Below are 16,169 nucleotides of genomic sequence, written 5' to 3'. Positions count from 1 at the left end.
TTAAATTGACCTCTAAGAATAATTTTTTAAACACTCTTAAAGGCTCAGCTTGCAGAATTCGGGGACTGGTTCTTTTGTTACTCTTTTAGGGTTAGCTGTACGGGTGAAAGATTGATCTAATGACTTCTGCTTTTATCTTCTCAAAACGCTGTCAGCATTTTCAAGAATCCTAGCCCAAAGAAACTTAGTATTACTGTTTTTCAAAGCTAGCCATAAAAAAGAAACTATAAAGAAAAAAACCTTCCTTCCAAGCTTGATACGCCACTGTGATTGATCAATCTCCTCTTTAATAACGTCGCGATGCAAGGGCCAGGTACGTAAAATCTCATGACCAGGAGAAAAGAGAGAATAAGTTACGACGGAGGGGATTACACAATCGGCAACAATGCCGTTCTTTTAATTTTGAACTGTAAGCTGAAGGAACGTAATGTGCTCATTATCCATTCGTTCATGTGAATGTATGATTATCAGTCATGGGACAACTGGTCCGATTGGCAAATCGGCCATGCTGAACTGAAAGCGAAGCTGACTTTTCTAATTTTGGGAATCTGAGAATAAAAATCAAAACAATACGTAAGGGTTCACTATAAATTAGTGTCATTTATTCGGATTAATAATATAACACCTGTGTTTTTATTGCATCAAAATGATTTAAGCCTAACTTACAAAACATTTATTGAGGCATGGAACTCAAAATAGGTTGGCACCAACCTAGGAATAGAAAAGACACTGGAAACATAATCAAAAGGCCTCACTGTGAATAAGGTATATTCTCTCGCATTATGTCTTAGTATCGCACTTACATTGTGACAGTAAGATCCATTTTGTGAAATTTATGCAATGGACCTTACAGCACCGAGTTTTCACTTGGGTTTTGCATGGTTGAGATAAAAAAAATGGGCATAACAATATCCACTCCATTTGTGATTAATTTCCCCTACATTTCATTCTTGCGCTCTAATTTGGAGTTCTACAACCCTGTTATATTTTCAGTGCGAACACTATTAAACTTTAACATTATTAACCTTTTGCACTCAAAAAGCTCGGCTTTCCGAAAACTGCATATGGGTCATGACGCATGAGAAAATTGCCTTTATGCCCGTGGTGCACTGTGTACATCATCGTGTGAACATACTCTTGGCATCTCCTTTCACACCATAACAACGCAGGAAGCATGAATTGCACAGGGACAAGGTTCACTGGAACTCTATTGAACCAAAAATATCTGCTTTTTACTTCCTTGTTGAACGGATTTTATGCTTTTGTGCATTGAAGTCGGGATTGCACTTTGCAGTAGAATTAAAATGGTGGCTAGGGCAGATGTTCAGTGCACTCAAATAGACAGCCGTGTACTAAATAGCGAAGAAGGAAGTGTGCCGTCGACATGGGTCGCGTTGAAACGCAATGGCATAGCATGTGGTTTTCCTTCGTGTTTTCCGGTAGGTTTCACACTAACAATTTAAAGTTATTTCCATTTTTGCAACCAAATTTTAAAAGAGTATAACTGTACAATCGAATATACAAAATTTCCACCTCGACAAAGCACTTCCAACGCATAGAACAAGAATTACCCTCCAGTTCAGCAAGTTTATATTTATTGTCCAAACTGAAAGGCTGACACCTCTTCTTTTAAAAACGAAATAGTAACACAGACTGAAAACTGTCGTTTGGTGCTTGTTACAAGTCCACGTTAGGCGGTTTCGGACGGTTTTATTGCAAGAATTAAACGTGGGATTTTGAAAAGGAATTTCAATTCGAGTGATTTTTACTTTAGTTTGCAAGATTTTTTTCCGCTGTATTGTGAAAGGCAACTGAAACCGAAATTCAACTGAAATTGACCTTAAGCTTTTGGGACAGTTTTGCTCGCTTTAATTTCCCTAAACATATTCAGCGTGCATGCAGTTACTTTGTATAGACCTAACTAGCCTCTATTTAAACTGTTTTGCGTTGGCGGCATCTTGTACATCTAGATGTGCTTCTGCAATTGTGCGAGCACATTTCATGTCAATTTGAAGTGCATTTTCGAGAAGACGATTGTGTTTCTATAGATTATTGTGTGTGTCTTTCAGTTGTGGCGGGTGTTACTGTGCCAAGTGACGTCACAGTTCAGCAGGACGGTACTGCAACTCTCATCTGTCGGCTTGGATCTCCCATTACCGGCTTGGCTCTTTGGCTCGAGGGTGCAACTGCATTTGCTGATAAAGATCAAGTACTTCCCGATGCACCCGCCAAATATTCAAATTTTGAGATTGTCAATGATGATACCTCAATTGGTCAGATGGACCTCCGCATAAACAATGCACAGTATGAAGACAGGGGAACATACACCTGCCAGTTTGGTGGAACTCCTGACGGTTCAGCAACATTGGAGGTACAAGGTCGGTATTTGTTATGGATAGACCTACATGCAGATATTGATGTTGCTTTTCAAAATGAAAGTATACTTAAAGTCAGGCACAACATTGACGGTGCAGCCTTTCGTAAGGAGAAAGATTCTCAGGAGGATGAAATTAAAGAGGACACTCGTTTTTAGAAAAAACTCATCACCCCTGTACCTAACGAATAACCTGGATACGCATTGGGCATTGAACAAGTAATACGGCCCTGTGTTCAGGCAGCTCTATTTTTTGTACAAAACACTCGGTACCTATAGTCTGGATCTATAATCTGACTAGATGTGGAGTGTTATGTTGCGGTACGCAAAGCAAGTCATCAAGCAGATAACTGCCCGGGCCATGGCAAACCTTTGGAGGCTTTTGCCGAAAACATGGACCGAACAATGCCTTTCATGTGCATGAAATTATAAATACCTATCGTGCCTATACTTTCAGAGCTGGTCTTGAATTCTCCTTTGTGGATATAAATCTTCAATTGATAAATATTCATTGATCGGAGTTTCTGTCTTTCAGTTCCCGCCACTAGTCTGACCATAGCAGTAAACGGAACCGCACAATCTCCTGATGCCACAGTGATAGTGACAGCAGGCACATCAGTCACCCTCGTCTGTACATCGCTGGGAGCCAAACCAAAGGTGACCCTAGACTGGTTCAAAGGCAGCCAACCTCTCGGTCCAGACACTGAAACGATACCATCAGGTGGCGAGGCAACAGACACACAGAGTACAATCGACTCATTCATTCCAACGAGAGCTGATGATCAGAGGCGTATAGAATGTCGGACAGTTGGACACATCAGTTCACAGTCCCAATATGTATTGTTAAATGTGTACTGTAAGTGACTTTGTTCATCTCTTTTCAAGAGGAATTTTCCGTCGGGGAGATGTTAATCTTTAAGCGGGTTTTGCCCTTAAACCGACCAACATTTTTTAACACTGTATACTCAGTCTGTGCTAGTAAGCAGGAGGTCCTGGGTTCGAGCCCCTCCCGAGTAGGCCTGAAGCTTGTGGTTTGTTTCACAAGCACTGAGTATACAGTTTTAATTAATATAATTTATGTTGGATTAAGGGCAAAACCTGAGATTAAAATTCATTCATCCCCTTTTGTCGGATTCTGTTACACAGGTTTCCGTCATATATTCAACTTTCGTTTGAATCTTCTCTTGTCAAGCATTCATTGAATATGCATGTAATTATCCGTCCAAAATGTGTCACGAAAACATTTCTACTTGTTTTGCAACACCATTCATCTAAAACCTTGCACCTTTCTATGCGCTATCAGGTGATCATTTCCTCACGTAGAAATCGGAATACAAGCTCGTCTATTTTCCTAGCAGATGCACCGGTTGTCACAGTGGACTACAGTGGCAGTGAGATAACTTGCTCATCAGATGCCAACCCAGTGGCGACGTCTCATAAAATCATTCTGAACAGCACGAGGGTTCTAAAGGCATTTACAAACAGCCCGGGAACCGAGACGTTCATTGCGGAAGACGGCTGTGCTGTCATCAGCTGCAACGCCACAAACTCAGTTGGGACTGGAACAGCCACAGTTTTTGAAGAAATATGTCCAGGTAGTGACAACTACTGTATTACGGTATTGTTAAATTTTAGGAATATAAAGTTACACGAGGATCTCACTATTTCAAAACAATGGTTCTGGCTGTGGTTTACGCTGATCTCCGTATGACCTGCACCTATTAAACAGCATACTTGGTACCGGAACCAGCGACAACAGATCACACAGAACCACAACCAGCGTCGACGGCTGCTGGACAGACTACAGATTCCCAACTGATTCCAGGTAATTTATCCTCAAGAGTCAGTTAGCTTTCTAATGACTCATAAAGTTAGTGATTGATCTTAGGGATAGCTTGCTTAGCTGCCTGTTTTGTCATTGTGTCAGGTAGTCTTTCTCTGATTCTCTCTCTTCCTCTTGGAATTCCTTTGGAAATTTTTTTAGGGGGGCTAGAGGGTTAGAAATTTATGGGGGGGGCAACTTCATATAGATGTAGCCATTGTTGAATCCATGCTATCACATTTTTCTGTCCCCAACGCAAAACAGTGACCTATACAGGGTTTATTCTTTGTATGGGGTCTTTCAACCTTTGAGCTGGGCCCCAAAAAAGCGCAATGAGCAAGTTGTCTTTTACCCTTACCTGGAGATCCCCTCCTAATGGATAGGCAAGAAAATGACAATGGTCTTTCCCCTAGCTCGTGATAAGTACGCACTGGCTGTGAAACCCTACCTCTTTGCATGCGTTTTATAGACGCCCGTAAAAAGGAAGGGGATGGATGACCCCAATAAAAATATCTGACAAACTAGATAGCAGCATTAAATACTACTGGCATTTCTCCATCTTCAGACGTAGGTGCCATAGTTGGGGTGGTAGTGGCAGTTATTATCCTTGTTGGAGTTGCTGCTGTTGTGGCTGCATTACTATGGAGACGTTGTCATAGACAGGAGCGGAGGCATCCACAGCAAAAAAAGGGACAAGATGGCAGGTAAGGCTCCAGGAAAGGAACACACCGCATGCATGTTGAACGTGGCGTAGGATACACATTGTAATACCGAAAATGGACTAACGAGAAAAATTTCATGGCTGGATTTCATTCGTCTAAACTGGATGATTAGAATTACATTCCTAAGCCTGGTCACCTAAATGCCTTAGTACGTGTCATATTTGCAAAAAGTTGCATTCTGTCCATACATGATGATTAGCAATTCAGGAGGTTTATCCATAGAGCTATCAAAGTGTTTCAGGTGATGTAAAGATATTGTCAGTGGCGTATCCATTTTTTTGGGGGGGAGGGAAATTCCAAAGCAACTGCACTCTCGGGCTCATTAAACATGATGGTGGGGAAGAAAACAACATGGCTTGTTTATTTGATAAACAAAAATACCGCTTAATTTCTTTCCTTCCCAACTATGAAGTAATTTGCAGAAAAAAGGAGAAAAGAATAAATTTTAAAAAAAATCTAACGGTGGAGGTGGGGTGGGGGGAGGTTCCCCTGCCACCTGGATACACAACTGCATGTAAATCAAAATAACATGCCACTTACCATTAAAATGAATACGAACATGAATTCAATTGATTTCAAACTCACATCAGCAATGACTACAAGTCTTCAATTACAGAGGTGCCAAGGTAGAATTAAAGGAAGATTTACGTCCGCAGGGCACAGACCGAATCACTGCAGGACAAACTCAACCCGATCCATACGGTGAGTATGTATTACATTGCTTGTAATAGTGTGAAAAAAACCCTCGGAAACGAGGTGGGGAGTCAGAAAGGAAAGCCAAAGATATAAATGAGCTTGAAATTCGCTTAGATGTACAATGAGTTCATAAAACAGATTTTGTAAACCTAAGCGAATGCTGTCAATTTGCCAAGACTATTAGAAAATCGCACCGAATCTTTGCATGCTTCTGTTAGCCTCTTCATTTTTAACGCCCAACATTTTTACTTCAAAAATTTGAAACATTTTTCTTTTCTCAGAAATTCCCCTGAACCCAGTAGCCACAAGTGTGGTTTACGAATGTGTGGCTGACAGAGACGCCCCAGTGCCTGCTGCATCATCGCAGGGAGTAGCGTACGGCAATGTGGGACCCAACCTCTCATTCTCGCGAGATCTCGTGGGGATCGAGAAGGAACTGGGACGTGGTGCGTTTGGGAAGGTGCTGCTTGGTACAGCTCGTGGAATCGAACAGGCCGGGAAAGTCTCAAAAGTTGCCGTCAAGACACTCAAAGGTGTGTTGACTATTATGTAGGAGCTATTTTGCAAATTTCTGTTAGCAAGAAGCACATAATGGTCAATTATTGATCAGTTACTGATTGGAATGAGCATCGGCGGATGGTTCAGGGCTAAACACCCATCAGTCAGAAGCTAGGTTGTTGGCCTGGGTTTCTAAAGACAAAGGGAAACACGAAACGATTAAACAAAATATGTAAACAAACTCCTTAATGAGTTATTCCTTGTACGGCTGTAGAGGGTGCTGACAGGCAGGCAAGGATGGAGCTTTTGGCCGAGCTGGATCTCATGAAAAAAGTTGGTTCTCATCCAAACGTCGTCAAGCTACTGGGATGTTGCATCGAAAAAGGTACCAAGACGTGAAATGGCTTATGGTCAGAAAAAAAAATCTTGTGCACAGTGGTAGACACTCTCTGGCAAGAATTATGCATTTTGAAAAGAAACAACCAAGCTGGCGAAATCATCACACAGGAAACTCGTGGAGTAAAAATGTCTGTCATATCTGCCTGCCTGTGCTTGTCTTTGCCAGATCCTGTATACATCATAGTGGAGTACCTTGGAAAGGGTGACCTGAAGAACGTCCTGATTGGGTACAGAGGCAAGGACCCTAGTAACCAACCCAGTTTCAGCAAATCTCTGTCTCGGACTTTGCTCAAATTTGCTAGGGACGTGGGGAGCGGCATGGCCTTCATATCCTCACAAAAGGTGACAGAGCCAACCCTTGTTTCTACCTTCAGATGCGACACATGTTCATGTGGAAATGAATAATTGAACAAACAAGCGTCATTTATCCCACAGTGTTTTCATGTCGCTATAGTAGTCAAGATCTCTTTTCGCAATTCTTATCTGCATTATCCTTATGGAAAGAACCAGCTCTGTCGTAGTCTCTGCTCCAGCATCTCTCATCAGGGCACCGACATAGCTCATTTTCTGTCCTCCCCTGGGTTTCGTCCTACAGACGAATACAAGCAGTTGCAGTTGAGCCCATACACCCACACTCAACACAAGTTGAGGAGGCCAAGCTTTTTTTTTAACAAATGGCAGCCTCCTTTTGTAAATGTGAGTTTTCTCTGAGTCACTTAATTCACGAAGCCCTAAATGAACCCACTCACTTCTCTTCAAAATCTGTTGCATTCTGCTCAATTCCCTTTCCTGATAATACCTTTTGAAGAGCCTTTGGTTGTTTTATCAACAACCTTGCCTCAACTGATTCTTCAATCCTCATTCACACCTTGTGTATCATCCATTTATGATCTTGTGCTTCTGCATACCTTCAGTGTGTGCATCGTGACCTGGCTGCCCGTAACGTGCTGGTGGGCGATGACTTGGTCTGTAAGGTGTCTGACTTTGGGCTGGCCCGTGACGTCATGAACATCCGTATCTACCAACGAGAGTCACAGGTATAGATTAGACGTGTGTTTTAGTCAATGAGCAAGTTCTTTGAGGGTTAAAAATGCTTATTACCCTCAAAAGGCATCATTCTTCGGCCGCTCTCGAGTAATTAACAGATGAAGAATAAACGGAATCAGCTGCAAAAGACTGAAGCTATACTGACATTTACTGATTTTTTAACCTATTTTAGCAATCACTTGAAATGACAATAGTTTTGAAATGTCTTCGGAGAGTCTTGCAGAATATGATTATCTAGAATATGGACTTGCAGTGTTTGCAATATTTAGGACAGTAGAATTAAGAAGAATGAAGAATTAAGAGCACAAGTGTCCAATCCCTAGTTACAGTAATAAAAGACATTCCTGCCCTGCGATACAATTATTCTCACAAGTAGATTCAATTGGATTTCTAGGGAGCTCTTCCCATGCGTTGGATGGCTTTGGAGTCTTTGCTTAGTGACGTGTACACAACAGAGAGTGACGTATGGTCTTTCGGGGTTCTCCTGTGGGAGATTATCACTCTTGGTGAGTTCTGGAATGTTGACTAGTTGAGAAGCAGTGTAGGCCCCCTTACTTCTAAACACCATTTAATCCCATTAGGTGGGTCGGGCTACAGATGTTAAGGCATTAGCGACAGCGTTCCAATGGCCACAATTCATCGGTGATGCAGACACGAATCCACAGTGCTGGGTAAAGCTGGAACGTCGCCCTTAGCTTTAGTGAGCTATGAACAAAGTACCTGCTGCTTGATATTTGAAGCAAGATATGGGACGGAGAGAACCCCCACCTTTGTGTTGATCGTTGTTTGATCGGCATCTCAGGAATTCTTTACAGACTTGTAGGGGGATGTGTTAGGTAACAATAGTCTAGAGTGTGTATAGGGATTGGACAGGTAAGGGGGGCTACCCCTCCGTCCCACATCTTGCCTGGTATACTGCTTTAGGCTATCCAGAAATGACACAAGTGACATAGACACACTGGAATCGTTCTTGTATGTGCATAAATATTAGTACATGTATTTGTGTCTTACGTTGCACCTTCTCTTGGAGGCCCCAATATTTGCAGGCCCTCAAATTTTCATATACCCTTTCCACCACGGGTGGGACCAAGAGAGGACGCAGGTTTCTCAGCAGCCTAAGGTCCGTTGGTGGTAATTGAACTTGAATGCTCTTTGGTGGCATTGCTACCAACAAAATGTACACTCCCCACTTCCATGGCTCTTTTCAAACAATGAGGGGGGTGCCTCTGCACAGGCATAGTTACTACCCCGTCCAATGGATAATTCGGTTTAGACCTCAAATGACAAGGCAACATGTCGAAATATGTAGGTAGTAAAGTGTGAATATGCCCTGAAACCAGCTTTACTCCACACAGGTGCCAGGCCATACGCGATGATGAAAGCCAAGACGATGGTGAGCCAACTGCAGCAGGGCTATCGTATGCCCAAACCCCAGCACTGCAGCAATGAGCTGTAGGTATCAACAAACGATCGCTGTTTTTTTCTTCAGTGCTACAATTGAAGCAAATCCATAAGGTCTTTGAAAGTAAAACGTAAGCATAAAGCATCTAAAGCAAACCCGAGTTGATACAATGGCTCGTTTTCTCGAAAGAAGAGTCGATTGAGCCTCCAGGAATGGATGGTTGAACAAGCGTTTCTGCTACATGAAGTGCATATGTATACATGACCCAGCTATTACAGTTCAATCCACACTCAAATAAACAGAGCTTGTCTGTGCCGGGCAACATTTTCATCTTTATCTGTCTGCTTGCGTCATAGATACGTTAGTTATTGAACAGGATGGGGATAGCAACACTGTACTTCATCTATCTTCTCCTACTAAGTTGCATGTATTATGTCTCATCAGGTATGCCATGATGTGCAGGTGTTGGCAGAAGATTCCCACGGATCGACCAACCTTCCAGAGTCTACACCAACAACTAAACGAAATGTTGTCGGTGCACGAGGTAGGTAATACTTATCTTTCATCGATCATTAATAAAATGTCACAAAGTGGATTGTCTCTACTATAATAAAGAACGTCGTATTACAAAGATATTACTGAATCATTTTCTATTATTTAAATTGTTCATTTGGGATTAAAAGTGCACAAGAGAATGCAGCATGCTGAAAATAATATGAAAGCTGAACAACCTTCCTCGTACTGTGTATAAGACCAAAGGTAGTGTGGAATGAGCATGAGGCTTATACATTTAATGAAGGTGAACCTGATCGACTATCCCCCGCTGTTACTGAGCCAAATGCCATGTAAGAAGCATGCCGGTGATACGTTATAATAGGCATATGAGCTTGATAACAGCTTTCCCATATTACGTGCGGTGGTAGGCACAAAGGGACGGAAAAGGGAGTTTGGAGGAACTTTCTTACGTAGTGTGGTGGACAATGGAAAAGTTACCAGTTAGTATTAACGAGGTCCGTGGGTTAAGTTCTCCTAGGTACTTCGTTCTTTTCTTTTTTGTTTGGCAAAATGCATAAATTTACTTTTCCTATTTGTAGCCTAGATTTTCTTCTTTTTATGTGGAAAGTTGCTCGTTTCAATATGAAATCGGCTTGAGCCTCATTTAGTAGCGTGGCATCTATATCACATCATGCAAAACTATATTACCGGCATGCTTGCAAAGTGGCATTCTGCTATCAAAGCCTCGTTTCTTTACAGCAGATACCATTCATTTCATGTAAACAGGATTATATCACCCTTCACAAGCTGGATGAAAGCATCTACGAGGTCACAATGACCTATGGCAGCAACGAAAAGCTTTGAAAGCTGGGAAATTGGATTTGTGGAAAGATGCAAACGATGGAACAGCACAAAAAAACAAAAAAGGAGGCAAAAGTCCTTTCTTCTTTTAAAATCCAAAGGATAAAGGGTAAGGGATGATGTTTCTCCACATGTTGGCCGCTAGCAAACTTCGTGTCTGATAACTGATTTTGTTCAAAAATTTAATATAGTTTTCTTGGCTTAAAATATTCATATATAATTAAAGTAATTTCTGCACTTATCCTTTCACGGTAACTTATAAGTTTTACTGCTATATCTGTTTTGTACTAATTTTTTTGAAGACGCAGTGAGAAACCGCGAGACCTGGCGACAATGTTTTGTAAAAAAATTATATTATTTTGGATGAATTAACAATCAAAGGATTAAGCAGATCATGCTTGCAAATCAAGAAAAATCTTTCGAAAGACTTTACAATGGAAGATAAGCCTTGATTTGAGGTGGTATTCTAGTTGTGTTTTTCATTTTTTTCGAAATAATTAATGAGTGTTGCATATTGGGAAGTTATCATTGCTTAATTTTACAGGAATTAGCTTCGAGTATTTAAAACTCTGTCAGTAAAGGAACGATTTAGACAGCAGTTTACCGATCGGAACTGCATTTTGCTGGTTCACAAACGACTATGAAATATACGCGTAGTGTGGCTGTGTTGGTGCCAACTCAGTCGTTGCCGGATAGAGGGCCTAGTGCAACGACTGATCGATGACCTGTTGGTTTTGTTGGATAGACAACTTGTTTTCTTCATTAAGTAGCTTGATTGTAGCGATTTATTCGATTTGAGCCTCTGATGGTGGACAAATTTTGTTCTCTATCTTCCCTAAAATGAGAACAATCCGACGCTGTGTCGTTGCATCTGCCTTGAACAAAAGGCCGTGCTTTTCATGTCACGAATTAAACTTTATTCGAACTTCAATTATGTGTTGCTTTCAATTGGTCGATTCGTGTTTGTGTTTACGCCGACAAAAGGAAACTGCTAAAAATATCACCCGAACAGCTTTCAATGTGAAAGGTCAAATGTTCAATGATCCAGGAAGAAGACACTGTGTCTATATTTTATCGGCTTTTAATTAAATTGATCAGAGGGTGTCCCGCTGTGCCTGCAAATAAAAAAAAAACGCAGAAAAAAAGTTAGAGTACGGTCACGGTACCCTTTTTCCAGTCAATAGGGGGGTACCACAGTCAACAAAAAATTGTTGCCAACACAATGAAACTACTCAGTCAGCTGTCTAGACTACCCAGAGAAACATCAGAGACGAGACCGAACATTGACATAAGACAGGCCCTGGCTTGCACAGGCACCGTTTTTGTAAATAAACCTAATAAAGCCATGTGGAAGAGAGATAAGCACAGAGTCACATGGGACTTGGCTAGCAGCTCTGGCGAAATGTAAACGGCCAAGGGGAAGTCCCTACCTTAAGGGTGACTAAACTACATGTAGATTGTTCAGCATGGACGGAGGTATGATTAGATGGAAGGTCATCGCATTTGGCCGAAAATTTTTCTTTTAATTAAGATATTACAAAAAGGGCCTCCATGGTGGACAGACAACGCTCTGGCCAAGTGTGAGATGTGTTCAAACTTTCTTCGAACTGTTGAGGGGTTCAGACGTCATCGTCAGTGACACAAATGTAAGATTTGCAAGAGAAATGTCAGGAACGTGGCCCGCAGCGATAAGAGACCACAACATTGCCTGGAATGCCCGAAGTGCTTCAAAGAACTTGCCCGACTCAAAAGGCACTGGGTCACAGTCTACCATTATGGTAAATTGTTGAAATGTTATTACTGCTCGAAAAAGTTCATGAATCAAGGTGCGCAAAGACGTCATGAGAAGAAACACCACGGCGGTGACAATAAACAGTCCGGCAGGCCAGATCCTGCCGCAAAAGGAAAGATCAGAGCAGCGCCCGGTAGGAGAGAAAGTGATGGGCATATATAGTTGTAGCGAGTCTATCCAGAACACTGATCGACGTCAACGACATCCTCATAACATCCAGAAGTCGAGAGGGGTACCCAATCATCCAAAGGGACAACCGAAGGCTGCACGCCTTCAAGGACTGACAGCTCCTAGCAGAGAGACCTTGAAGGAGCACGTGCGACGTCACGGTGCGAAACATCATCCCACCAAATCATCCTCTCCAGCCACCACCGGCAAAGACGTCATCGAGTTATCGAACGAGGAGTCCGACCTCACTGATGAAGTTGATGGAGATTGGACCCCAATTGAACCCCCAAGCAACCGCCGCTCTTGGTTTGAATCAAACCTTCAATGAAAATTCTGTGGGCGACATCTCTCGTCCAACACTGGGCTTCTTGAGCACGAGAACTGTCACAAGGAGAAGAAGAAGCCTTTCCCGTGCCGGGAATGCAACAAACTGTATTTCTCAGGACCAACGTTGTCATTACATTTGCGGAAAAAAACATTTAAAAAAATACATAGGTAGCCAAGAGGGTAAAATTCCTTGAACAGAAAACACTAGGCCCCTACCGAATACCAGCACTGCGACAAAAATAGCTCAATAAATGCTACTTTGTAAGACGTGAGCGAGTTCACAGTGTTCATCGAAGCAGTTAAATGCGTGAGCCTTGTTCATAAAGTCCAAGAAACGACTATTCATCGACCTCTGTGGATTTAACCTAAATGTATGCCTTTACTGTATAGTTCACTTGTTCGAAGCTTTCACTACTCGACGGAACCACATAAAAGACACGTCACAGTGGACTTTTTAATTTCATATATTTTGATAACGTTGACTGAATTTGTCTTATGCAATATTTATCGCCATATAACAGTCATTTTCAATGACTTTTATATCATCTTTAACCTAAAACATATCGTTTCAACCTGAGAATTTAATTGTATGATCATAAAACATCCTTTATATATTAATATGTTGACTTATATCGCGAGAAGGTAATATTGGTTCCCATGCAACCCTGTACATAGTCCACGAAGATTTTAACCTTACGCTGTTTGTAAACACAGAATGCTTCCAATGTTAAACTCTTTTATGCATCAGTTGTAAGAAATGGTTCCTGATTTTTTTTTCAAACTTTTATTTTGTTTTGCGTGTAATTTTGGATGTGTGTATTATTTTCCTTTTAAATCTAATAGTACGTTTGCATGTTAATCCTTAGGTTGGATGTGTGGGTGAGTATAAGAAAGTAAATTCTTCAAAATAAAAAAACAAATCCATAATGCTGCTATATACACGTATATGAGTGAATAAAGCATGCAAAGTGCACTACATACTTGTCACTTGTTTTCAAAGTGAGCTCTTTTTACCCACCGGAGTACAGAGAAATATTTTATGTCTCGACAACCAAATAACTGTTGCGCGTATACCTGTTTTTGTGTGGGCTTAGGAGTCCGTTTGATATACGTATGTTTACCGTTATAAATATCATACAATGTAATTCTTCAACGCATGTTGGTGTGTGAAATACCTTGGTTCATATAGATATATAAGTTCGTTTTCTTGTAACTGGCCAATAAGAACAAAACATCTCTTAATATCTTTGTAAGTACTGATCATAATGGATTAATAACTTGACTTAATACCTTTAACAATTTATTGCTAATTGAAACTATTCCAAACGAACGTAGACTTCAAATTACATTATTTATTTAAACAATTCTAAAGGGATAATTTGCAACTTGTTGAAGCTTTTATCATTTTGAGGGGGCACAATGCCCTTGGGCATAGTAGAAAATGTTAAGAATCAGTTTTCTTGATGTTACGAAACAGTATTTTTATAAAATTATACAAATGTAACTTTACATGCACGGGAAGGGCAAAGGGCTTGATTGTTTCAAGATCATTCGCTGTGGGATATCTAACGTCTTAACTTTATGCTGATGTGCAATGAAATGCTGTGACGAATGTACTCCATATTTCTGGTAAGCTTAATTGCATTTCAGACAAGAAGGCTCCATGATTTGCATTGGCTAGAATTTGAATGATCTAATGAAATCAATAAATATATCTGTAAGCGATTGGCTGCTAGATTTGATTTTTTTGGAACTATTTCCTCAATTAAAACGCCATTATATTAAAATCGTGAGTCGATTCCTGACTGAATTGCGCAGCATAGCGTCCCCTCTTAATGTGTAACATGCGGCATACTTTTCATACAATATTGGAGATAAACATAATCACCGTGGTGTATGACAAACAGGAAAAAGACAATCAATGACTCGCGGTGTCGTGTTGCTGGTAGCGATGTTTAGGCTGGTGGTGCTGCTAGCCTTCATCAGGCAACTGAAGTCTGGACCGCGTCCTGCGCGTGCCCCCCCCCGCCTTGTATTGAGGACGCAGTACGGGTGACATCAGCGGGCGTCGCACGCTCCACTCCATGGGCGTGAGGGGGCGTGTCCTCGGTGTGGTTCTGTTGTCGGATGGTGGGGAGCCAGAACCCGGGGATGTCGATGGTCGAATATTTGATGTCAATCATAATGTAGTCCCAAATGTAGGTTTTAGTGTAAAGATCTTAAAGGAAACTGTACCCTAGTATTTACCGAGAGAAAAACTTTGACGTTCAGACATTTTGATTCTATCAAGTTCTTTCTCTAAAGTTTTTCTAAAGCCTTTGAGATTCGGTTGACATTTTTTAATTTACAGGACAATAGTTTTGATGTTTATCATGATTTATGAAATGGCAAAGATCCTGTGGCGTACAATTGTACTGGACACGGGGGTTTTACACCGGGAATTACGGGGAAAGACTGTTGTTGCTGTATATTCTATCACCTCCTGTTTGATTCTGCATTTAGTGGGCATCCTTTCCTCGTTTACGTAAAACTGTAGGAATCTTTACCCTCCACCATTCGGAGGAGATCTGGAAGACGTCGGAGACTACGAACATGACGGGAACCAGTCTAGGCTGAACCACGCCCTTACACCAGAGATCAGTGCCTTTCACTCTGGGGGCGCTCTTCGTAATGCAGATGTAAAGTTTACTTGTGTTAAGATAAGAATTTCCGGATCATTTTTTTCTTTGTAAAATATTATTATTCAAAGCTCTTGGTTTATAATAAATTTGACAATTTCAAAATATATAGATAAAATACCAGGCCTAATGTGGCCTTTATTAAAATTTACTCGACAAGTAGATTATCCAGTGAATAGAGCTTCAACTGCGCAATGATTGGTTTCCGGCGCACTGATTTCAAAGTTAGAGTGAAGGGAAAGAAGGGAACCAGTGTAACTGCATAACAATGAAATTCTCACGTGAGGTGACGCGCATTCATAATTTCGCGGGCAGCGTGGAAGGAGCTTCAGTTTAACTGCGCCATCTTAACAGCCAAAGTAAGTATGCTATTTTTGAGTCGAAATTAACTGTTTTTGACCTTCATAAGTAGAACTTAAGAAGTGGCATAGTACTGTGTAATAAACTGAACTTAGAATACCGGCGAGTTCAGCACAAAATTGAATTTCGACTGTGACTCATTTACGTCGTTGTGGTAAACTTGGGTTCTAGTTCCATGATTCACGGAAATCACTTATTTTCCCTTGCAACAGCTTATTAGGCATTTATAGAAAATGATAACATGTCTAGAAAGTTAAATTTAGCAGTGAAAATTGAATCATTGACTTGGAAAGTATTAAGAGTTTTCGCATCGCTCTTGTGACTTTTTGGCAAGGTGTCATCAAGTGATGGCTGGTTACGGAATTCTTGAAATTCCAGGTTTTCTTCCAAAGTCGTCCACAAAATGGCTCTTCAGCCCTTTTGGTAATAGGAAGACTTCCCGAGGAAGCAAAGATAATTTGGCCTTGCATGTATATGGCCTTACATTCTGATTTGAAATTGGATGCATTCCTTTATCATGTCTGATGT

General features: G+C 41.1%; 2 protein-coding genes across 11 annotated transcripts in view; one reads left to right on the top strand and one right to left on the bottom strand.

Moving 5' to 3' along the window:
* LOC110989205 (cell adhesion molecule 3-like) overlaps window positions 1-16,169 on the bottom strand; it is a 161,793-nt gene that overhangs the window by 67,071 nt on the left and 78,553 nt on the right. The window lies entirely within an intron of this gene.
* Window positions 1,044-14,328, top strand: LOC110989208 (fibroblast growth factor receptor 1-like). Of its 2 annotated transcripts, XM_087142308.1 has the most exons (15): window positions 1,044-1,439; window positions 2,070-2,378; window positions 2,910-3,230; window positions 3,733-3,969; window positions 4,104-4,199; window positions 4,762-4,900; window positions 5,535-5,620; window positions 5,896-6,147; window positions 6,387-6,497; window positions 6,678-6,853; window positions 7,426-7,548; window positions 7,953-8,064; window positions 8,914-9,010; window positions 9,405-9,504; window positions 10,242-14,328. In XM_087142308.1, the coding sequence occupies exons 1-15, from the start codon at window positions 1,385-1,387 to the stop codon at window positions 10,317-10,319; spliced, it is 2,292 nt and encodes a 763-aa protein (XP_086998434.1). In that variant the 5' UTR covers window positions 1,044-1,384; the 3' UTR covers window positions 10,320-14,328. The 2 variants fall into 2 exon arrangements, with proteins under 2 accessions (XP_086998434.1, XP_086998435.1); XM_087142309.1 differs by lacking the exons at window positions 1,044-1,439; window positions 2,070-2,378 and having other exon boundaries at window positions 3,088-3,230; window positions 3,678-3,969.

The sequence above is a fragment of the Acanthaster planci genome, linkage group LG10 (genome assembly GCF_054643075.1).
Source record: "Acanthaster planci isolate LZ-2023a linkage group LG10, COTS_SCS, whole genome shotgun sequence".
Taxonomy (NCBI): Eukaryota; Metazoa; Echinodermata; class Asteroidea; order Valvatida; family Acanthasteridae; genus Acanthaster; species Acanthaster planci.
This window is presented reverse-complemented; position numbering and strand designations above follow the sequence as displayed.